The 23,522-nt window shown below is 44.9% G+C and overlaps 1 protein-coding gene across 6 annotated transcripts in view; it reads left to right on the plus strand.

The window, feature by feature from the left end:
* Positions 1-23,522, plus strand: part of Tjp2 (tight junction protein 2) — a 95,407-nt gene that overhangs the window by 70,801 nt on the left and 1,084 nt on the right. For 4 of the 6 annotated variants that reach the window (XM_057777939.1, XM_057777938.1, XM_057777940.1 and 1 more), the window contains exons 10-22: positions 130-196; positions 908-1,058; positions 3,923-4,031; positions 5,273-5,483; positions 6,289-6,476; positions 6,945-7,040; positions 8,470-8,549; positions 9,799-10,009; positions 17,272-17,372; positions 18,542-18,754; positions 19,857-19,967; positions 21,091-21,405; positions 22,830-22,915. In XM_057777939.1, coding sequence (XP_057633922.1) covers positions 130-196; positions 908-1,058; positions 3,923-4,031; positions 5,273-5,483; positions 6,289-6,476; positions 6,945-7,040; positions 8,470-8,549; positions 9,799-10,009; positions 17,272-17,372; positions 18,542-18,754; positions 19,857-19,967; positions 21,091-21,405; positions 22,830-22,915 — 1,939 coding nt within the window. The remainder of the gene's footprint in view (positions 1-129; positions 197-907; positions 1,059-3,922; positions 4,032-5,272; positions 5,484-6,288; positions 6,477-6,944; positions 7,041-8,469; positions 8,550-9,798; positions 10,010-17,271; positions 17,373-18,541; positions 18,755-19,856; positions 19,968-21,090; positions 21,406-22,829; positions 22,916-23,522) is intronic. The other 2 variants (XM_057777942.1, XM_057777941.1) reach the window with 1 other exon arrangement.

Consider the following 23,522-nt stretch of genomic DNA (forward strand, 5'->3'; position numbering starts at 1 on the left):
TCTGTAACTCTAGTTCCAGGGGATCTGATGCCCTCTTCTGGCCTCAGCAAGCATTAGGTTCTCATATGGTACATATATGTATATGAAGAAAGGTCTCATATGCATAAAATAAAATCTTTAAATCCACAGTTCCTCAACCCAGAGCAGCCCCGAGAACTTTTCTTCGTCCTAGTCCTGAGGATGAAGCGATATATGGGTATGTATTTCCATTACTCTCTCCCTCACCCATTCCTCTTCCACTCAGATCTGCTTAGCTAAACTCCACAGCAGTGCTTCTTCTTTCTATCCCGCCCCAGATGAAGAGTTTGCCATCTTTCATACACTCTTATTCCTAACGTTCGTAAGAACGGAGAGAAGCAAAATCTGGGACTGGGTGAGCTCTGTAGCTCTGGTATCTATTTACCGTCCTGTCTACTTCTCAGGAATGCTTTCCTGAATATTTGCTTTGGCCGGATGCCTAACTCCCAGCTGGGTGAAGCATCTCCAGACTGCAATGCTTCAGTAGAGACTGCAGAGGTGTGGTGGTCTCTGCGGGTTGGGAATGCTGAGTGGTGTCTAGACTTCAGTCATTGGGTTAGGACCAGATTCCTTGGATGTGAACTGTCTGTATTTGACTAGACTTGTGGTGGGATAACTCAGGAGGACATCCTCCTGTCAGATAGCTAGAGTGCACCCCTAATTCCATACTGTCATCTGAGATGAGCTGATGTGGGCTGACAGACGTTCCTTTCACTGTCCCAGGGAGATAAAATTATAGGACAGATGAGAAAACTGAGAGGGAACTTTTGTAAACCATGATGTCCCTTCCGAGCTAGAAAACAGTTAAGTCTTTAGTATCTTGACGTGAACCCTTCACTTTAAACAGTCTCTCTCTCATCTTTCCTTTCTGAAACCGGACCTACGACAGCCCTAACACCAAAATGGTGAGGTTTAAGAAGGGAGACAGCGTGGGCCTCCGGTTGGCTGGTGGAAATGACGTTGGAATATTTGTCGCTGGCATTCAGGAGGGCACCTCTGCAGAGCAGGAGGGCCTACAAGAAGGAGACCAGATTCTGAAGGTAGGTAAGGAAGCCTGTCTTCTAGCAGTCTCTTGGGAAGTTGCCTTTCTAGATGTTTTTCAGAGAACAGCAGGTTCTGGTTGCTGTAACAGAACAGTGGGTTCCTGTTTCCTGGTTGGCATGCTGAGAGCTGTCATTGGATTCTCCCATTCTCTTCCCCAATGTTTGTTTTGTTTTACTTTTTGCTTTTTGTTGGGTTTCTCAGTGTAGTCCTGACTATCTTGGTACTGGCTCTATAGACCAAACTGGCCTCAAACTCTCTCATTTCTTTCTATTTCTTTGTGCACACACACACAAACTTCGGTGGAAAATCCACATGATCTGGTGAGCTCTTCTAGGTCTAAAGGAGAGGTGAGAAGTTGCAGAATCACTCAGAGTCAGGCTTCAGGGCATACGGTATACCCTCCCTCTGCACTGATATGCAGATTGCGCCTCTGGCGTGGGGGTTGCCAGACCCTGCCTATGCGCAAGCTTTTTAGCAAGAGTCCAGGCGAACCTCCAGTCAACGCATGGTCCTAGGACATCCCTTCATCCCCAGCCTATGATGAAAGTCTTTTGAATGCCCACCATGTTAATTTGTACTTGGCAAATATGCTGATAAAGAGGAAGCTTGTTTCCTGCTAGTGGGAAGCTAGAGATTTAGAGTCTTGCTTATTAAAGTTGAAGAATGAAATCTATTCGTCTTGGGGACCGTCCATGTGAATTTTTATGAAGAGAAGTAGAGAATCTATGTAGGGCTTCAGGCTCCCAATTTCTCTGTAAAACTTGTTTAAAGACAAGGAGAATCACTTCCATGCTGAGAACTTTTCTAGAAAGGTTTTTGGTTCCTGGCATCACCATGGTGACCAGGGAGATACTGATGGGTTCTGACTTCTCTTGCCTTGTCCTTGGTGGAAGCCAGGTAGCAGGTGACTACAAGATCTCTTTTCTTGTAAAAGGCTGAGACAGAGTGAGTTCCCTGAGCTAAGCAGAGAGGCAGCCACAGCACAGTTGGAGCTGATACCCAATCCTCCCCAGGCTCCCAGCACACCCAGCCGGGCCTGCCCTGCACACAGATAATGAAAGACGATATTGGTCTGTTGAAAAGGACCACACAGTGTGACCTTGAAGTACAGAAGGCTGCCTAACTCTTCACTGTAGTGTGCTCCATATTCCATGGTCAGCCTGACGATTGACAGGAACTGCATGCATAGCCTGGCCTGATGTTGTTGTTGGTATTGTTGGTAGGTTTTTAAGAATGGTTCTGTCTTTGATATAGGTAAGGCTTGCCATGTGCAGTGTGCTGTGCTTTAGCTGAACACAGGTCTTACAGACAACAGAAATACAGCTGCTTTCATTCATTCATTCATTTTCCTACTTGGTTTAACTGTCTCTTTGTTGTTTATTTGGTGTGACTGCTGTTTCTCTTTCAAAAACTCTAATGGAATGGAAAAGACAAAAAGAAAACCAAAGATATTTGCAGGAGGGGGAGTGGTGGTGGTGGTGGTGATGGTGGTGGTGGTTATAATCACATGACTTTCTAAAAGCCACATCGTATTTGTGTGTGTGTTGTGGGGAACACACAACATGCTTGTGCCTGTCATGCATGTGGAGATCAGAGGATACCTTTTGGGAGTCATTTCTCCCCTTCCTCGGGCAGCAGGCACACATATAGTGCAGAGTTATAGACAAAGCATTCTTACAACATGAAATAATTTTTTGTGCATTGAGTCATGGAACTAGATAGAACCTTCAAATGAAGAAATACAAATGAACAAGAAAATTTTTTTCAGAGTTCAACATCCATAGGCATCAGGGAAGGACAAATTAAATTACTCGCTGGCTTTCTGTGTTACCTTGCAGACTCTGTAGTGTCTCCCTTAGGGACGTATAGTCCAGCAGCTTAGTGATACGGGGCCAGTGGTCTTCCATGTAAGACTCGTGCATCCTGTCTCGTGAACACATCTTAAATGTGTTTCTTTTGCTTTGCTTTTGAGACAGAATTCCACTGACCCTGAACTCATAGTCGTCTGCCTCGGCCAGAAGCACCGGGATTACAGCTATATCTAGTGTTAGATCGCCTGTCAGAGATTGGAGTAATAGGGGAACGGTTGAGACGATCTGTGGATGTGTATTCAAGATTTTACTTGAGTTAATTTTTAAAAAGTGTAGTGCCAGATCTGTTTATCACAGACCCCTCCACTCAGTATTGATTATAGTTATCTGTTTATTACCCTAATAATGTACCTTTCTGGTTGCCTCTTTGGGAGACTTGAAGAAAGGGAGACAGAATGACAAGAAATTCTAATCAGTTCAGAGATAAAATCTTTTTTCTCTTTTCTGGTTTTTTTTGAAGACAGAGTTTCTCTGTGTAACAGTCCTAGCTGTCTTGGAACTCACTTTCTAGACCAGGCTGTCCTTGAACTCGCAGAAATCTGCCTGTCTCTGTTTCTCAAGTGCTTGAATTAAGGGCATGCGCCACCACTGACCAGCTCAGTGACAGCATCTTAATTTGTAGATTTGGCAGATGGGATGGTTGGCAGAGCAGCGAGGAAGATAGAACAGTGCTCATCTAGTCAGGCTAATAGGAAGGTGCTGGGCAGGCGGACTGAGTGGCGACAGGACGGACTTGTGCACATCCTGCTTTTGCCCTGGGCAGGCCCTAGTGGAAGCAGAAACTTGGGAGTCACCATTTTAAGTTTTCAGTCTTGCTGGGGATTAATCCTGGAGCCTTCCCCATGCCAAGCATGTACTTGACCACGGAGGCATTTCCCCAGCCCCATCAGAACCTTACTATAACCGCCACGTCGCGCGCGTGCACACACACACACGTGCGCATGCACGCACACAGTCATTTGTTCTATCTGATCTTTGCTTCCTTCCAGGTGAACACACAGGACTTCAGAGGGCTGGTTCGGGAAGATGCAGTTCTCTACCTGTTAGAAATCCCCAAAGGTGAAACTGTGACCATTTTGGCTCAGAGCCGAGCAGACGGTGAGCAAGTTTGACCATCTGTTTTTTTTCGTTTGTTTTTTTTTTTTTGTTTGTTTGTTTGTTTGTTTTTGAGGGAAGTGGGAAGGAAGAACAAGGAGTCTTGGGACCAGAAGAAGCAACATTGGGTCACAAGGGTATGGAGAAAATTTGGGGTGCTGTTCATTTTGTATGAAAATGTTTTCCCTCCATCTACCGAAACAGTTTTGCCAGTTGTGTGTCATTGGAGTTAAAAACTGCTTTTCTGAACAGTGGCGCGTCCTCGGCTATGATGGGCGGCATTGGCTCCTCGTAGCCCTCGCCAGTCTCCTACCTTGATTCACTTATCCAGATCCTCCCCTGTGCAGTGGGGGGCAAGAATAGTCCCCTCTTGTTTGGGTCAAGAGATTGATGAGCAACTCTGTTAGTCAGGGGTCCTCAGAGAAATAGAACCAGTAAGAGAGAAAGACACATTGCTAAGGGCTTGGTTGACGTGACTCTGCAGGTTGGTGTGTCTCGCATTGGGCAGGGTGAGCTAGCAAGTTGCAGACCTGGCAGAATCACAAGATTGGGTTTTAGTTTTAGCCTGAAGGCCAAATTCACGTCTAGGAGAATTGATGGTGTAGATACAGTCGAAAGGTGTGAGGGGACAGATGTGCCAGCTGGGAGTAGGAAGAGGGACTCCCTCTGATGTGACAGGATATTCTACTCGGACTTACAACTGGGTGAGACCCTATCCTTATTATAAAGAACAATTTGCTTTACTCCATCTACATATTTGAACAGTGGTTCTCAGCCTTCTCAACACTGTGACCCTTTAATACAGTTCCCCTAGGTGTGGTGACCCCCCAACCATAAAATTATTTTATTGCTACTTTGTAACTGTAATTTTACTACTGTTATGAATCATAATATAAATATCTGATATGCAGGGTATCTGATATGGGACCCCCCAGAGGGATCCTGACCCACATGGTTGAGAACCACTGCATTTGAATGTTAATTTCACCTCCCCATCGCCCACTGTGGCCTCTCAGAAAAGCCTAGGATAATGTTTAATCAATTGTCTAGGCAACCCCATACACCGTCAGGTCGACATAAAATCTACCATCAGGGCACTTCAGGAAGTTGATAATTCTTGCTTCCTCCTGTTGGAGACTGATTCCCGTAGGCCCATGTGCTGGGAGTGGAGGGACCGGGAAGGGGTGACCCAGGCAAGATCTTCAGTGAGGCCCAGCCCAGCCACTCGTCCTTTTGTTTCCCAGTGTACAGAGACATCCTGGCGTGTGGCAGAGGAGATTCGTTTTTCATAAGAAGTCACTTTGAATGTGAGAAGGAAACCCCGCAGAGTCTGGCCTTCACCAGGGGTGAGGTCTTCCGAGTGGTGGACACGCTGTACGATGGCAAGCTGGGCCACTGGCTGGCTGTGAGGATTGGGAATGAGCTGGAGAAAGGCTTAATCCCTAACAAAAGCAGGTAACTCAGACGGTACTTCCCTAAACGTACCTTCTAATCCCTTTCCCATGCCTCTGAGGAAATCCCGTGTGGCGTCATCATCTGCCATCACCAGGGGTTACGGGTATAGAGCTGGAACCTCTGGAGTTGTGAGCACCTCAGGCTTGGTAGTTGCCATTGGCTTATTTGAGAATTGCCTGCTACCTTGCCTATGGGACACACCATGTGGCCTTAGCGCCTCCAGCATACCTGGTCTCCCACCTTAGGGGAGGCTTGCATACCATAGGAAACACTCGCTAGTGTGTGGCTGTGTAGAAACATAAGAAAGATGATCTGTTTACTACATGCATTCATGCTACCTATGAGCCACACGTGGGATGTTCTGTACCCATCTACTCTTGTGCAGTTCAGAGACCTGTTGGGCTCCTCTCATTGCTGTGACAAAAACATGTGTGTGTGTGTGTGTGAGAGAGAGAGAGAGAGAGAGAGAGAGGGGGGGGGGGGGAGGGGGGGTCCTCGGCTTGCTTTCTCTCTTGTATTCAGTCTGGACCTCAGCCTGTGGGAAGGTGCAGTCTATTCAGGGTGGGTTTTCCCTTTCTGGAAATACCCTCATAGACTGATCCACAGGTTGTTTCCATTGTGACAGGAAACAGTGTCAGGTTGACAGTGAAGCTACACACCACACTGCCTTTTCTGCCTTCATGGCCTCCTTCATTGTCTTCATTGTCAGGCAGAGTTAGCCATGGGTTCTTCCATGGTACTGGCTAGGTCTTCATAATAACCTGTTCTCGTGCTGTGGAGAATGACTCCTGGTTTCTTCTCTCAGAGCTGAGCAAATGGCTAGTGTCCAGAACGCCCAGAGAGAGACGGCTGGGGACAGAGCAGACTTCTGGAGGACACGTGGCCAGAGATCTGGGGTGAAGAAGAATGTCCGCAAGAGCCGGGAAGACGTGACGGCGGCCGTGTCAGTTAGCACCAAGTTCCCGGCCTATGAGAAGGTTCTGCTGCGGGAAGGTGAGGCAGCTCCACGGCCGTGGAAGAGATCTGCTGAGCTCTGAGCCCCTTCCTCCATTGTGGCTGTAACCGTCAAGTTCCAACTTTGTCTGTCACTTACACCAAGATATGTGGTGAGGGAATCCTATTCAGCAGGGAGCTTGAGTGGTTCGGGTTCCTCAATGGAGGCAAATTCTCGAGATACAGAACATACTTTTAATCCTGACTCTCAAGTATTTGTATACTAACCACTGAGTGGGGGTGCGAAGCAGCAGAGCATCAGAGAAAGACAAGTGAAGTTTCTAGTGAACTCGACTTTGCGGGGAGGGCAGTGAAGGCTTCTCGTTCAGGAAAGACTGGAGTCCAGCTGGAGGGGCAGAATTCAGTTCCTTCTGCTGAGTTTGCAGAAGTGTGGATGGCACATTTGCCTCCCGTCGGAACATTAAGATCGCAGATACGTGTCTGATGGCCTTTCTCGTTTCCTTTCAGCTGGCTTCAAGAGGCCTGTGGTCTTATTCGGCCCCATAGCAGACATAGCAATGGAAAAGTTGGCCAACGAGTTGCCTGATTGGTTTCAAACTGCAAGTAAGTCTGCTCATGGGGTTTTGCTCCCAAAGTGTTTATTTTGAAAGTTTTCTGGCACGCAAAGGTTGGAAGAATAATGGATATCCACACCGTCTGCCTGGAGTCACTGCGTCATGTTGCTGGATACGTTTTCTTTCCTCCACCTGCACTAAGATAGACACACACGCCCCCTTTTGAAATTGTCTGTTGAGCCAGTTCAGTGTTTAAATTGCCAAGTTATGACGTTTTATCCTTGAGTATGTGTATATGTCTCCTGGTAACAGGATTATTCTTTTACATAATGACAATCTCATTGTCCCCTCAGTAACAAAGAGGTTTAATGTTATAGTTCGAACATTGCTAATCTTAAATATTCTACAAATTGAAACTTTCTGAGTGTCAACATGGTAGCACAAGTGGGAAATTCCACACTTGCTCTCACGTGAGTGGTCAGCATCTAAATCCAGACGCACTAAAGATGCTCCATAAAATTACCCTCAGTCTATGTGTATGAAACAGGGATGACAGAAATGATTTTTTTTTAACATCAGGGTCCTTCAGATAGATAGCCCAGGTTGACCCTAAAATTACCATGTAGCTGGGGATGACCTTGCATGTCTGATCTTCCTGTCTCTATCTCCCAAGTCCTGGTATAACAGGAATATACCTCTGTGCTTGGTTAAGCCATGAATGAGTCTACTATGTAGATATGGGTCTCTTTTTTTTTCAATATTTTAATTCTGCATATGTTAATACTGAAAAAACAGGTAGCATTTCTGGTCCCAAACATTTTCTTTTTTTTAAATTTGGGCTCATTCATTACACTTGATATTTAAAACTTTTTTTATTTCTAGATCTGTTCTTTTAAAAAGAGTTTTTTGGGCCAGGCGGTGGTGGCGTACGTCTTTAATCCCAGCACTCAGGAGGTAGAGGCAGGTGGATCTCTGGGAGTTCGAGGCCAGCCTGGTCTACAAGAGCTAGTTCCGGGATAGGCACCAAAGCTACAGAGAAACCCTGTCTCGAAAAACCAAAAAAAAAAAAAAAAAAACCAAAAAAAAAAAAAACAAAAAGTTTCTTAGGATATTGATACTTGGAGAATACATGCTATCAGAGCATAGGTACTCCCTATTAGGTTGACCTAGCAATTTTTATCATGGTTAGATTTCCATTTAATAATTCTAGGTTGTAGCTCAGTGGTATGATGATTGCTTCATATGAGTGAAACTCTGGTGTTTGATATGTAAAACACATGCACACAAGCACTTACACACATGTGTATACTTACACACACACATACACGAACAAGCCCACGGTTTCAGTTCAGCTAGTGGTGTGATCCCATCTCACTGCTTGCCACGAGGTGATGGCTCATGCCAGGTGTCCCACTGTGCTGGTGTTAATCTGGGGCATTTGGTTATCAGCATTACTTAGCCCTCTTTTTCTTTTGCAGAAACTGAACCCAAAGATGCCGGATCTGAGCGGTCCAGTGGAGTTGTCCGGTTGAACACTGTGAGACAAATTATTGAGCAGGTGAGAAAATCATCAGAAGCCCCCATTGTCAGAGAACTGGATTCTGGTTTGGAATAGAATGTGTGTTTTAATACAATACTAACGAGGGGGTTAGAGAGATGGCTCAAAGGTTAAGAGCACTAGCTGCTCTTCCAGAGGACCCGAGTTCAATTTCCAGTACCTACATGACAGCTCACAACTGTCCGTAACTCCAGTTTCAGGGTATCCAACACCCTCACATAGACATACATACAATCAAAACACCAGTGCACACATAAATAAAAAGCAAGCATAATTAAAAAAAAATACTAGTGATAAGAGCTTATGTAAATTGAAGGCATTTCACTGTCTAAGCCAGATGCCATTCTGCAGCAGAGTTCCTATAATTATACCAAGTAACATTTATTAGTGATCCCTCTTTATTAGAGAGGAATATATCTCAGGTCCCCGTTGGGTGTCTGAAACCATGGAGAGTACCAACAGTCTGTGTACATGTATGTATGTGTACACACACACAAACACAGGTACTTTTTAGTCACATGTATATCTGTGATAATTTAATTTATAAGTTGGCATGGTGGGAGATAAACAGCAATAACCAAAACCAAAATAGACCAATCATGAAAATACACTCTAATAACACTTGTACAAATGTGGCCTGTCCCCTCCTTCCCACTTAGAACTTTATACTGCCCTCCGTTTTACACTCACTGTCGACCCCAGGAGATACTGGAGAATGAAGCCATGGACTAAGAGGGTTCTACAGTCATTCTGTAAGAGATTTTTATCTCATCCAGGAAGTGGTGATGCATGCCTTTAATCCCATCACATGGAAGGCAGAGGCAGGCAGGTCTCTGAGTTTGATGCCAGCCTGGTCTACAGAGCAAGTTCCAGGACAGCCAAGGCTACATAGAGAAACCCTGTCTCAAAAAACTGGGGGAGGGGGAGTTTTATATGATAATATGGAAGTGGATGTGATATGGAAAGAAATATTTTTAGCTTTTTAATTTAAATATACAGAACAGGACATGGGAGTGCATGCCTTTAATCCTAATATCAGGAGGTAGAAGGAAGCAGATCTCTGAGATCAAGGCCAGCCTGGTATACATAGTGACTTCCAGCCAAAGCTACACAGTTAGACTCTGTGTGTCCCTACATCCACCCAAAATTAATACACATTTCATCTGATACAGTCTTTATCTGGGAAGACAAAGCCTTTGATGATGTTGCGTCGTGTCACCATGTACCATCCTTTCTCCACTTATAACAGGACAAACACGCCCTGCTCGATGTGACCCCCAAAGCTGTGGACCTGCTCAATTATACTCAGTGGTTCCCAATCGTGATTTTTTTCAACCTGGATTCGAGACAAGCTGTTAAAACCATAAGACAGAGGCTGAGTCCAACATCCAATAAAAGTTCCCGGAAGTTATTTGATCAAGCCAACAAGCTCAAAAAGAACTGTTCTCATCTCTTTACAGGTAAGTGAAATGTAAAAGGTGGTCCATGCTCCAAATGAGAAATAAGATAATCTCAGTGTGGGATATGGAATCCTGCTCAGGACTCATTCAAGAATAGTTATCACGGTGGAGTGGATATTTAGACCGATGGTGTTTGTATTTTAAGCCTTGTGATTTTGACCTCCAGAAATGATTGTAAAGATCCAAGAAATGGTAATAACCTGTCATTTTAATGACATTAGATTTTTGTGGTAGACTCAAGGCTAATGATTGACTCTAGCTTATGACCAAGCTCCCATGTCTGTGGTAACTGTGTGTTACTGTTCTCGACTTACTGTCAGTGTTGTTAACTGACTGTGTGATAGCAGCTTATTGTAGTGATGGATAGTGTCTCCCAAGTAGAAACCTGAGCACTCTGAATGGGGAAGACCTAAGCGTTTCTTCCCTCTACATTTCAGGTGTGCTAATGCGGTGGGTGGGCTTTCTTTTCTTAAAGGTTACACTTATGTTTTAGAGACGCATGCTAAATAAAATCTTTATACGTTATCTAGTAGGCACAGTAGAATCTGCAGTGAGAGAAGATAGAGTGTGGATAGCCTGGCCAGGCACCGTGACACGGATGTCAGTGCTGCACACATGCGAGTTTATAGCCTGGCCACTACTTTATCTGTATATAAAACCTTCCGTAACTAGATATTTTTAAAATGCCAAAAATAGGCCCATTGCCACTGTTACTCATGATGATTAGATGGTCTAAAAATATGGTATAGTCTAAAAATATGGCATACTGTCTTTATAAATAAGTGGCATGGGTATGCTGTGATCATTTAAGAGTTACAGTTTTTGTTTGTTTGTGCACTGCTTTCTTTTGCGGTGGCACCATAAGGATACTACATAGATGCCACCTTTTTACTCCAGTGACTTTAGAGGTCTGTGACAGTTGTCATCAGCCATGGATGTTTTGGGAAGAACAAGAGGAATGGATATGTATCCACATTCGACCACTGTTTACTGTGGTTGAGCTCTTGTTAGAGATGTAGGTCTTAACGCTGTGGTGAAGGCTGTAACTAAGAGACAGTGTAACCAGATGTGTTCCACTATTGACTAAAGCCTTATCCGTTGGGCCGCTAGAATTTTTAGTAAACCTCTGACTGAATGCTGTAAATGTATTGTTGCAGCTTATGGGCTTTTTTGTTGTTGTTTATTTTGTTTTGTTTTGCATACCTATTCCTGTATCTTCCTTAATTGTTACCACTATCAGTACTGACTTGCTTTGTAGTGGCACGAACAGTAATGCTAGTCTGGCCTGTGTGCTGCCTAGTCAGTTCGGTAGGAGCTTGTACAGGTCACAGATCCTAGTGCGACTGAGCCCAGACAAAAGCTGCCTTTCCTGACTACATCTCATGTCCTTACAACCCAGCTAGATGAGTCAGACGCCAGAAAGGATGATGTGTTGGTTGGTTATCCCTTGTCTGAAGTGCTTATGACCAGAAGTGTTTCATATTTGGATTTTGGAGTGCTTTTATAAACACAATTAAACATTTTAGTGATGAGTCTGAACGTCAGATTCACTTCCTCGTCACGTGTTCTAGCCACAGAGCCTGTGGGTGGTTTGCTGTGATCATTTTAATAATAGTTCACAGTATGGATTTTACACTTGGGCATTGTGTGCTTTCTCAAACAGTCTCAGACAATGAAGCATTTTTATATATTTTGAAATTTTGAACTAACTAGTACTGTTAATAGTTCCGCGTTTTAACTGATGAGAAGTGGAACCTCACATGATTATCAATGTGAAACCGGGAGACTCATTTCATCTTCCCCACCCCCATACTTTGTTCAAGTCCACTGAATGACTGGCAGCTTCCTCTGGAGAGTAAGGTTTTGAGCTTCATGCAAGGATGTGGGATATCAGGAAGGAGAATCTACGGTTATGAGAGAACCCTTCTCTCAAACTTCTGGAGATAGGACAAGGAAGAGGGCTGGTAGAAGGTAGCCGGTCCTGTGGGTACTCCGTGTCCTAGCTGGAAATGACCAGTGTTGCTTCTGGAGCACAGGCCACGGTCACTGGAGGGACCTTATATGGTGAAGGGTTTGTCATGGATTACAAGATGCTTTAAGGGATAAACATGACCGAGGGCAGCATCAGTCCTCAGAAATAGGCCACTAAGATGGGGTCTAGTACAATACAGCATCTTCTTCCTCCCTCCCTCCCTCCCTCCCTCCCTCCCTCCCTCCCTCCCTCCCTCCCTCCCTCCCTCCCTCCCTCCCTCCCCTCCCCTCCCCTTCCCTCCCCTCCCTCTTTTCTTCCTTCCTTCCTTTTATAGAAATTTACTCATTTTATGTTTTGTTTACGTATGTATGTATGTACGTATATATGTTTGTATGTTTGTACCACATGCAAGCAGTACCTGAGTAGGCCAGACGAAGGTATTGGATCCTCTAGAACTGGAGTTTAGTTTGCCACCATGTGGGTGCTGGGAATTGAACGTGGGTCCTCTGGAAGAGCAGCTGGTGCTCTAACCACCTAGCCATGTCTGTGGTTCCAAGCGCATCCTTTCTAATGTAAGATAACGAGAAGCAGGAAACTTCAGAACTCAAGCTAGAGGTGGGAATAGATGTATGCTGAGTGTTGAAGTCTATCTAGAAAGGCGGTTCTCTTTCCTTCCTAACGCTGCAGCCTTGAATATAGGTCTCATATCATGTTGACCCCAACCGTAAAGTTATTTTCATTGCTACTTCATAACTGTAATTTCACCGTTATGAATCATAATGTAAATATCTGACATGCAGGATACCCGATATGTGACTCCGGTGAAAGGGTCATTTGACCCCTTAATGGTTTGTGACCCACAGGTTGAGAACCGCTGATCTAGCCCTTCTTAGAGTCCGGATCTCACAGTACGTTGTCCGTCTATTTCAGTGAGTCATATTGTCTTCAGGACAAAGGGGGCAGGGTTATAGATAGCTTGGATCAAGAAGCCCCTGTTTTCATTCAACTGTCTTTATACAGTTGCTCCAGGCCTCTAAGCTTGACTTCCTGAAAGCTGTGTGGTGCCTACACCAAATATTTTATTGCCCATTTCACCCTGTGTCCGTTCACAGACTGGGATTGGTTGTGTGGCTATTACTCAAACAGTTTTTGTTTTTTTTTAAATGTTTTGTTGTGTGTGTTTTTAAGGATGTATGTATGTATGTGTGTGTGTATGTGTGTATGTATGGAGTGCTCTATCAGCATGTACGCCTTTATGCCAGAAGGTGGCATCAGATCCTACTATAGATGGTTGTAAGCTACTATGCTGGGAATTGAACTCGGGACCTCTGAAAAAGTAGCTGAACCATCTTTCCATCCCTGGAACACTGGCTTTTAAGCATGATCAGCAGAATCATGAGTAGAATTAGTATTTTATTTTCCATAATTTTAATGCATAAAATATTTATGAATTAGTAAATGGGAATATTAGGCTTGTTTTGGTGAGCACAATTTAAAGTTATATTTTATGTTTTATGTGGTCTTGTTAGCTCAGTAGTGTATTCTCTGTTTCTTTTTGTATAATAATAAGAAAACTCTTTCCCACAGGAAATTTTAATTATGGCAATATTAAAATCTTTTCCATTTTGAGTTTGATATACTCATTAATTAAGACACTTTAGTTGACTTTAGAGACTTGTTAAAAAAGCAAGTTGGTTTGTCAAAAAATAATTTCAAAGCCAGGCGGTGGTGGCAAATGCCTTCAATTTCAGCACTCAGGAGGCAGAAGCAGGTGGATCTCTGTGAGTTTGAGGCCAGCCTGCTCTACAAGAGCTAGTTTCAGGACAGCTAGGACTGTTACACAGAGAAACACTGTCTCGAACCCCCGCCTCCAAATTCAAATGTTATGCCTGCATACCCCTTTCTTAATAAAAATATTTAGTATATATACATTTATGCATGTATATCATAAAAATGAAATTTGAATTGCATGTGTTCTTAGGACCTTCAAAGTGCTTGGTTCATGGTTTAAAGGCTGCTGCGGTGCCCTTATAGGCTTAGAGACCCAAACTAGCCTACCTTTGTAATAAATTGTGGCATGGTAAAGCACCATGGGATAGTGTGGCTATTTTATCTGCTTTCTAGGCTTCATTCAAATGAAGTTTTTGGTGTTCAACCTTGGAATTTTGGAGGAGCTTTCAAGTGCTATAACTGTAATTATTATCTTTCAACATCACATTACAGAAAAATGTTTTCTTCTGTGTGGTGTTTGTTTGTTTTGGTCATTATTTAGTCTTTGGAAGAGCACAATGGGGAAAAACCCAAATTGCAGTAGATAATACTCAGATTAGGGGAGTTTAGGGATGTGGACCACAGGAAGGAAATGGGCTGCGGGGTGGCTTGCCTATTTAGCTTGTGTCTGGTACTTGAGTGTTAAGGTAGCCCCAGGATAGCCCTTTCCGAGATGTAATTTGTGTCCTATACCATTGACCCATTTGAAGGGCCTGTTTCAGTTCCTTCAGGGTTGTGTGACCTGTAGATGGAATTTTCCTATGCCAGTGGTTGCTCCCACATAATCACTTAGAAACTTAATATTAATTGTAAATACTTGGCCAGTAGCTCAGGCTTGTTACTAGCTACTCTTACATTTAAATTAACCCATATTTCTTATTTCTTCTTTGCCACGTGGCTTGGTACCTTTTCTCAGAAAGCATGCCCATCTTGCTTCTCTAGGTGTCTGCTGGTGACATTTGACTCCACCCTTCTTCCTCCCGGCATTCTTAGTTTGGCTCCCCCGCCTAACCTTACTTATTCAGCTGTTCCCAATCGGCTTCTTTATTAACCAATGACAGTAATACGTATTCACAGCACACAGAAGGATTACCCCACAGCAATACCCATCGTTACGGTAACTTTTAGACAGAAACCCTATCCTTTAACAATCACTTTAGATTTTTTTTCCCAACCCGTCCAGCTCACACATTGCTGTTTGGTGCCCCTGCCACTAGAAGTGGGAAGGTACTGCCCACACATGCCAGGCCTGGGCGTGGCTGCCCTGCACAGGAGAATGCTAGCAGGGACATTTGGCAGCCAGAGGAACTTCTGAGAATTTCAGTTCCTTGAGTTTGAAAGTCATAGTTTGCCTCTTTAAAAAGAGTGTCTGAATCGGATACCACCTCTGAGTGGGCCTGGGAAATTAGATTCTGTGCAGCTTTTATATCAGTGTTCCAGCACTTGGTTCTCACTGAAATGCAGGGGAGCATTCATGGGTGGGGGGGGTGCACAAATGTGTTTTCTGCATTTCTTAGAGAGCACCCTTAACTTTAGGCTTTCATTGTGATGAATTCATGCTGTGTCAGGCAGCTCCTAATAGAAACCTGTAAAGGGCCACTTAACATTCTTTGTGCATCTATTACAGGTCACTTGTTTTGTCCCTCGGGCGTGCAGTCTCGCTTCTATATTTACATCTTGGGTCATATTTTAGCTATGATTACAGTAATCTCTGTGAAGGACCATGATAAGGACACGAAAAAATCCATGGCATCAAGGTTGATTTCCTTGGGCTGCCCAATGTATCCGTTTAGTCTGATGCTGTAAATAATTAATAAGTAAGGAAATCGTAAGCTCATTCATGATTTCCCAAGGTCAGAGGTGGAACTTTTTTAAAATTTTCAAGCCAGGGTCTCATGTGTTCCCAGGCTGGCCTCAAATTTACTTTGTTGCCGGTGATAATCTTGAACTTTCGATTCCCCTGCCTCTACCTCCAAAGTAGATCCAGATGCACATCGCCATACCTGGTTTCAAGATTAGAATTTCTTTTCTTTTCTTCTTTTTTTTTTTTTTTTGGTTTTTCGAGACAGGGTTTCTCTGTAACTTTGGAGCCTTTCCTGGAACTCCCTTTGTAGACCAGGCTGGCCTCGAACTTACAGAGATCCGCCTGCCTCTGCCTCCCGAGTGCTGGGATTAAAGGCGTGCGCCACCACCGCCCGGCTTAGATTAGAATTTCTTAAATGAAAGAAAGCTCAATTAAAGGAAAACTTTAAGCATAGTTACTTAGAAATTTTGTGTAACCATTAATGGTTTGTTTGGCTGTAGAAATTATCTATACCACCATGCCTTCTAATAAAGAGCCATGGAAGCATCATTTAAAAAGCAGTTTGTAGTGGAGTGGTGGTAGCACACGCCTTTAATCCCAGCACTCAGGAAGCAGAGGCAGGTAGATCTCTCTGAGTTCTAGGCCAGCCTGATCTACAGAGCGAGTTCCAGATCAGCTAAGTCTATGCAGAGAAACCCTGTCTTGAAACCCCCCCTCCCCTCCAAAAAAAAAAAAAATCAGTGGTAGGTCATTTGCAACCTCATCATTTGCATTTTAGGTCATTTTTATATTAATATAATGTTGACCGTTGAGCGCCTAGGATCCACATGTCTCCCCTTCCAGTGCTGGGGTTATAGGCACACCCAGCCGCGCCCAGCTTTTTATACAGGGGATTTGGATTCGTGTCGTCCAGCCTTCACAGAAGGTCCTCTTACCCAATGGACTCTCTCTCCAGCCCTGTTTCGATCATTCAGATCCAGCTTACTGTTTTGGAGCAGTCTTGCTTGCCCAGTTTACCCTCACCACGTCTGTAGATACAGATTGTGAGGAACAGATGCATCTGCGGTCTGTGCCGCAAGTTGGCATCTTTACATGGGCTGTGTAGAGCAACGGCCCAAGCTGCAGACTCAAAATTTTCCAAGTTTGCACTCGGGTTTCTTTATTTGCTTGGGGTGAGGTGTATGGCTCGTTTATCTCACCACTTAACTTGTTTTTTGTGTGTGTTTTTTATCCTTTCTCTCTGATAAAAATACCTTGACAAAAGCAGCTCCAGGGAAGAATAGGCTTATTTTAGCCCACAGTTCAAAGTACAGTCTAATTTACTTGTGCTCCTGAAAATGTATTTTTTTAGGGCTTGCAGCTCTGACTCAGTGGTAGAATGCATATGTGAGATGACCTGAATTCTGTTCCTAGCATTGAAAAACAAAACACACACACACTGAGTAGCTCTTCTGAAGACATATTTATATATGTAATGAAAAAATATATATCATGAAAATCAGCCTGCACAAGTTTTACAACCTCTGTCTGTAATGTAAAGTAAAGCAGCTTTAGTTGCACTCAGCTAAAAAGATTTTGTGTTTAAATGACACACAGCACTCTGAATTTGGCAAGTCTTTCTTCAGATATGGTATAAAGAGAAATGATGTGAATAGCTTCTAGAATAATGTGAATGCTCCGGAAATTGATGCTGACCTTTTATTCACATTCCCGCAGCTACGATCAACGTGAATTCAGCCAATGATGGCTGGTTTGGCAGCTTGAAGGACAGCATTCAGCAGCAGCAGGGCGAAGCAGTCTGGGTCTCTGAAGGAAAGGTATGTGGCCTAGATTTGCTGCTGTGAGGTGAGAGTCTGTGTTCCCCATGCTTCCTCCAGAGGGCAGTGAATGTAGTGAACCATGGGACGAGAGGGATTCAATGTGTTCTTCTAGTCAGAAGCTTTCTAATTCTCCAGCAAAGCAATAAAACGAAGGGACTTTGCAAGGCAGAGCGTGATGAGTGCTGACCTACATTCACTTCCCCTCTACTTTTAATGTAGCGACTAGAACTGCCTTCCAAGTCTCTAATCAGAGCTTACAAGTTCTCATTCCTAATGCCACACCGTACTAAGGACATGGGAAACTCGGAGTGGAGATGAGAGGCAGGGTTGAGAACCATGGGGAATACAGTTTCAAAGGATACCAAGAGAAGCAGCTGGAATTATGGGCTTAGTAAAGAGGTCACTGGAGAATCCATTCTGACTCTTGAGTTTGAAAACAATTGTGATCTTTCCTAGCCCTCTCAGGTTGGATAGAGCTATTGAACACACAGGTGTGCTGTAGAACGAGAGTCAAGAACCTGGGGTCCCTCTCATTCTAGGAACCTTTATTTCAGCTAGATTGAAGGAGCGGGTGATCCTTATAGTGATTTTTTTTTTTTTTTTTGGGTGAAATGGACTATCTCACTCCTTGAGACCTAGATGTTTACTTGACGAATCTAGCATCTGCTAAATGCTCGTAGTCTCTACAACTCTCAGGAGAGGACAAGTTGAGAAGGATATAGTTTTTGTCCGTAAGGTTCTGAGAATATTTTTTCTCTGGTCCTGGGGATTGAACCCAGCTACTCCTGAGAAACATCCGAACCTGGATCGGAGAGTCTTGGAAATGAGTAGAAACGTGCATAGCCTGAGATGGAGACAGGAACCAGCAGGAAAGCTGGAAAGAAGCTGATCCTGGAAGATCAGCTAAACAAGCTTGACTCAGCTGGCTTATAGGATGGACCGCAGTAAGGATAGACCGGAGGGTCTTCAGTGTATGTGTCCCTGTGCAGAAATTAACCCAGCATCAGCATCTCAAAGCCAAGCGATAGCAGGAAACGAAAGGTCCCTTCCCTGCTAGCACATGTCAAGGTTTCCAACACTTGGCTCAGCACTCGGGACTTTTCTCGAGTCCCTACTCCCAGGATCCATGCCAGATCCTACTCACCCTTCAAAACAAATTCCTCTAGATGGAAGGGATGGATGATGACCCTGAAGACCGCATGTCCTACTTAACCGCCATGGGCGCGGACTATCTGAGTTGTGACAGCCGTCTCATCAGTGACTTTGAAGATACCGACGGCGAGGGAGGCGCCTACACTGACAATGAGCTGGATGAGCCAGCCGAGGAGCCGCTGGTGTCTTCCATCACCCGCTCCTCGGAGCCGGTGCAGCACGAGGAGGTGAGGCAAGGCACCGCTTGCTGCAGGCTGTGCGGCCATGCGCAGGAACAGTCTTAACTGAGGGTGCTCGAGACCGCATCCTCCAGGATCATAGCAGAGGGTTGCTAGGAAGGCCCACTGTGAGCCAGGGCCTCAATGGTTGTGGCTGTGGTCCACAGAAAGTGGAGCCAGAACGTGGCGTTGGAAGAGGTTGAGCGGTGTCATTCGCCACTCTGTTGCCCTCGGGGGCGATGCATAAATATCGGCTTTATGTGCCAACTGTCCAAATTACAGATGGAACTGGATGAATACATTATTGCTGTATTTGCTTGTAACCTTTGATTAGGCCTCTCACTGTACTCTTAGGAGCCCTGCTTTTCTTCTCCCCTTGACCTTTAACCTCCTAATGTTATCAGAGTTCCTAAGTGTTTCCCTATCAGTTTCCTTCTCTCCGTATTTCACTTTTTAAATGGACTTTATACATCTGATCAGATGCACTGTGTATCTGCTAGTTTAGCTTACACAGTCCTACAAACTATCAGTGGGCACTGACTTAGGCTGGAGCGATTATTAATTGGACTTCAGAGAATTGGAATGATGATCTTTGTGACAAGATTGTCTAAGCACATTTGTAGGATAATTGTTATGGGTTACCCTTTAGCAGGTTAACTCATTCCAATAAATGATAAATGAGATAGTAGTGCCCCCCAAATAAATAACTACCTTAACACACACACACACACACACACAACTATTAAGATACAGTAGACAAATAGGAGGGGGGTTATTAATATACAATAAACGAGTGATAAAGAGTGAGTTACTGCCTATGGATACAGAAAGAGCTAATGCTTAGAAATACTGGTAGTGACACAGACCTTTAGACTTGAAGAGTATTTTGTTTTGTTTTTCTTTCTTCCTTTGTACTTAACCAGTTTACTGAAGTGTGTCCTGCGCTTTCTCTAGCGAAGGATGGCGGTTAGCATCTCTTTGCAGTAGGAGAGGGCTACATTGGCTAGTCAGGGTCTCCGTTTCCTCAAGTGTTCAGAAATCCAGCAGAGCGGAGTGCTGCCTTCTCTCTGCGTGGATGCTGTTGGTGTGAATGAACCTTTATGTTTTGTAGAGCATGAGGAAATCCAGCCCAGAGCCGCGAGCTCAGATGAGGCGGGCTGCTAGCAGAGACCAACTTAGGGATGGTAGTCCACCCCCAGCATTCAAGCCAGAGCCGCCCAAGGTATGTGGCTGGGAAGCCCAGGATGGGAAGGAGGAGGACACAGGTGCCAGGGGACACGCACAATGAGACAATGTCGGAGTTACCATTGAGTGAGCCTGAACACCAGGGCTGTGTGAGAGACAGGCCTGAAAAACAACATTAGGAAAGTGTGTGATTTTAGGGGTCACAGAGAATAAGAGTTATTTCATTTATTTACTTATTACTAATTTATTTGATTTTTGGTTGTTTTTTTTTTTTTTTTTTTTTTTTTTTGGTAACAAAGTGAACTGTGGTCAAGGGCTGCATGCTGCAATCAGGATGTTTTTCCTTTTCCATCCAGCGAAACTTTCCAATCCACAGTCTAATGTGGATGCCCCAGAGGAGCCTAACTGGTGGTCTGCTGAGCAGAACAGGCACTGCAGTGGTGCAGAACGCCTCTCACTACAAATAAAAGCACCTAATTTATTGAATTAATAAAGTATTATCTAGAATAGAATCAACCTAAGGGCCCCACTGTGTGTGTCGCGTTGTTTATTGCCCCAGATCACAATCGTCCTCTAACAATGAACTTTTCCGTATTGCTCAGTGAGTTTTTTGTAACTCAGTCATTTAGATGAGAAGAAAATGGTGGCTGTGTAAGCTGTCAGCCGTAATTAGTGACCTTACATAGTGCAACACTGCAGGCCTGCAGCAGGGCTAGGATTGACCCTGAAGGAGCAGTGACTCCTCACGTGGCATGGCGCTCTGCCTTGCTCACCCCACACAAGCTCAGGGTCACTGCCCCACAGCCAAGCGCAGGTCTCACTTTTTGGCCCAGGCTCCTACCCTCCATGTAGCTTGATCTCAGGAAAACTTACTTTTGATTTCTTCTGAGGTCTTCTGTGAGATTCCAATCATCTCTGCTAGTTCTACCTCTAGCTCTCGCTGACTGCCCCACCTCTGCCAACACCTCTGTCATCCTCAGGCAGGGCTCAAGGAGCCTAATCAGTGGCTGTTGACCCTGTCATATTTGGTTCTTTGTAAAGATGGTTATGTTGCCCACCTTTGGAAACTGATCAGGAAACACGATATATAAAATCACTAATGTAGTTATGAAAATAAGCTAAAAGCCCACGGTCATAAGGCGTGATACTGCTCTTTCCAGGCCAGAAGCCAGAACAGAGAAGAATCCTATGACTACGCCAAGGCGAACCCCTCTGCCGTGGCTGGCAGTGAAATCTCGGGGGGATCTACCAAAGGGTGTCCTCCGCCTGTTGCAGTGAAACCTACTTTCGGGCGGTCCATCCTGAAGCCTTCCACTCCCGTCCCCGCTCCCGAGAGCGAAGAGGTGGGGGAGAGCACCGAGGAGCAGGAAGATGCTCCCAGATCAGTCCTGGGCAGAGTGAAAATATTCGAGAAGATGGACCACAAGGCAAAACTACAGAGGATGCAGGAACTCCAAGAAGCACAGAATGCGAGGGTAAGTGTTCTAAACAATCAGAGCATCTTAGCCTCCGCCAGGGAGAGTTTTCAAGACATCCGCGCTCAGTGTAGCAGCACTTAGCCCTTTCTTAGCGCCAGAATCACGCCGGACAGTCACCTGCACAGTTCTGTGTGCCGTTTTCAGATGGCCTGCCGACAGCATTTCCTTTTTGCTTCCAATCAAGAAAGCCTAACAGAGCCAGGTGTGGTGACGCACGCCTTTAATCCCAGCACTTGGGAGGCAGAGGCAGGTGGATCTCTGTGAGCTTGAGGCCCACATGAGTATAGTCTACAAAGTGAGTTCTGGGACAGTCAGGGTTATACAGAGATACCCTGTCTTAGAAAACAAACACAAGCCAAAAAAAAAACCAAAAAACAAAAAACAAAGAAAGAAAGAAAGAAAGAAAGAAAGAAAGAAAGAAAGAAAGAAAGAAAAGGAAACCCCAACAATCCACAGTCCACCTGTGCAAGCTTCAATTCTCCGTGGTTCAGATCTGTGTGTCCTGGTCTGGGATAGAGAGTGAGAGTCAGTGCCCCTCAGGAGTTATTTTACCTGGAACATGGCTGGAGGTTATGTGGGGTCCGCAAGTCTCTCATAATGTTCCCAGATTTGCCATAGGATATTAGCGGCCATTGGGCCTGTAGGCTGTAGGTTTTTTAAAAAGCTGTTTGAAGTTTTGAACTGCATATGAAATATTTCAATGTCGAAGAAATTAAGAGATGCCAGACACGGAAGCCCCACTGTAATCCATCAGCGTGGAGACCAGGTGGCATAGTGAGGCCTTCCCTCAAAAGGGGGGGACAGAGGCAAGGCACGCGTTTCCTCACCTACCCTCCCCCTCCATTTCTTGAGACCTTGCTGATGTCGCCCACGGTGATAGGCACAGGACATGCTCCAGCTTTAATCTCCTGAGTAGCTGGACTAAAAGTCCTACTGTACATAAAAGTTATCATTTTGGCCTTTTTTAAACGGGCGGCTCAGTGGCGTAAAGTACATTTGCATCACTGTGCAGCCATCACCACCGTGGGCTCTCGGGAACTTTCTCAGTTCCCAAGGGAACTGCACTAAGGTGACAGTGATTCCCCATTCCCCCCTCCAACTACTGCCATACCATTCTCTGTCTGCCTCTCTGAATCGGATGGTTTAGGGGCCTCACGTACGTGGAGTCAGACAGTATTGGTTCCTTTCCTCAAATCACTTACCTTAGTGTACTACTCAGGCCTGCCCATGCTTCGGTCCTCACCTTTTGACACGTCCCATGGGACCCCACCCAGCCACGGAAACAGGCTCCCATCTCTTTTTGTCTGGAAATGGGCTGGGAGAAAAGGTGGTAGGGTGTGGGGTTAGGTAGGGTCTGCAGGTGACCAGCGAGAGAACCATACGGTCACCCATTCCCTCCTTCTGTGTCCTAACTACCACAGATTGAAATTGCTCAGAAGCACCCTGACATCTATGCGGTTCCTATCAAACCCCCCAAGCCAGATGCCGGCCTGCCCCCGCACATGAGGTAAGGGCTATTCTGCGGCTGGAAGCCAGGGGAGGAGGCTTCTCCAGCATTTGGATTGGAGGAGTTTGCCCTACCCTGATGACAGAGGCCTGAGAGAATTCCCTCCCCAGGCTGACTGTGCACCTCATTCTGTCAGTCAGACTTAACTCTTAAGATTACAGAAACCAAACGCCAGGCAGAGGCAGGTGGATCTCTCTGAATGCCAGGACAGCCAGCAGGGCTATGTAGAGAGATCCTGTCTCTTGTGTGCCCAAAGCTTTCTGGCACATTGGAGCCTTATATTGTGTTAGGAGGGCACATGAGTGTAATTTTTAGGGCTTAGTCTTCTTTTGTCACTAATGTTTACTGGCTCTTAGACAAGTACTTCGTAATTCCTTTGTTCCACCGTATACAATCAGGCCACTTGTACCAAACTAGGTCTGAAGGACTGTGACGGGCAGTACCCTTCTCTGTTGTTTCCCACTTCTGGAAGCTTGAGTCTTATTTTAAAGCCCTGAAAAGTGGAGGGCACGAAGATCACTGTTGGAATGCCAACACAGTTGACCAAGTTGATCTTGACAGAGGAAACTTGGTGTAATTGTTTTGACGCTGGCAGAGAGCTCTACTG

Source organism: Chionomys nivalis, chromosome 8, assembly GCF_950005125.1.
Source record: "Chionomys nivalis chromosome 8, mChiNiv1.1, whole genome shotgun sequence".
Taxonomy (NCBI): Eukaryota; Metazoa; Chordata; class Mammalia; order Rodentia; family Cricetidae; genus Chionomys; species Chionomys nivalis.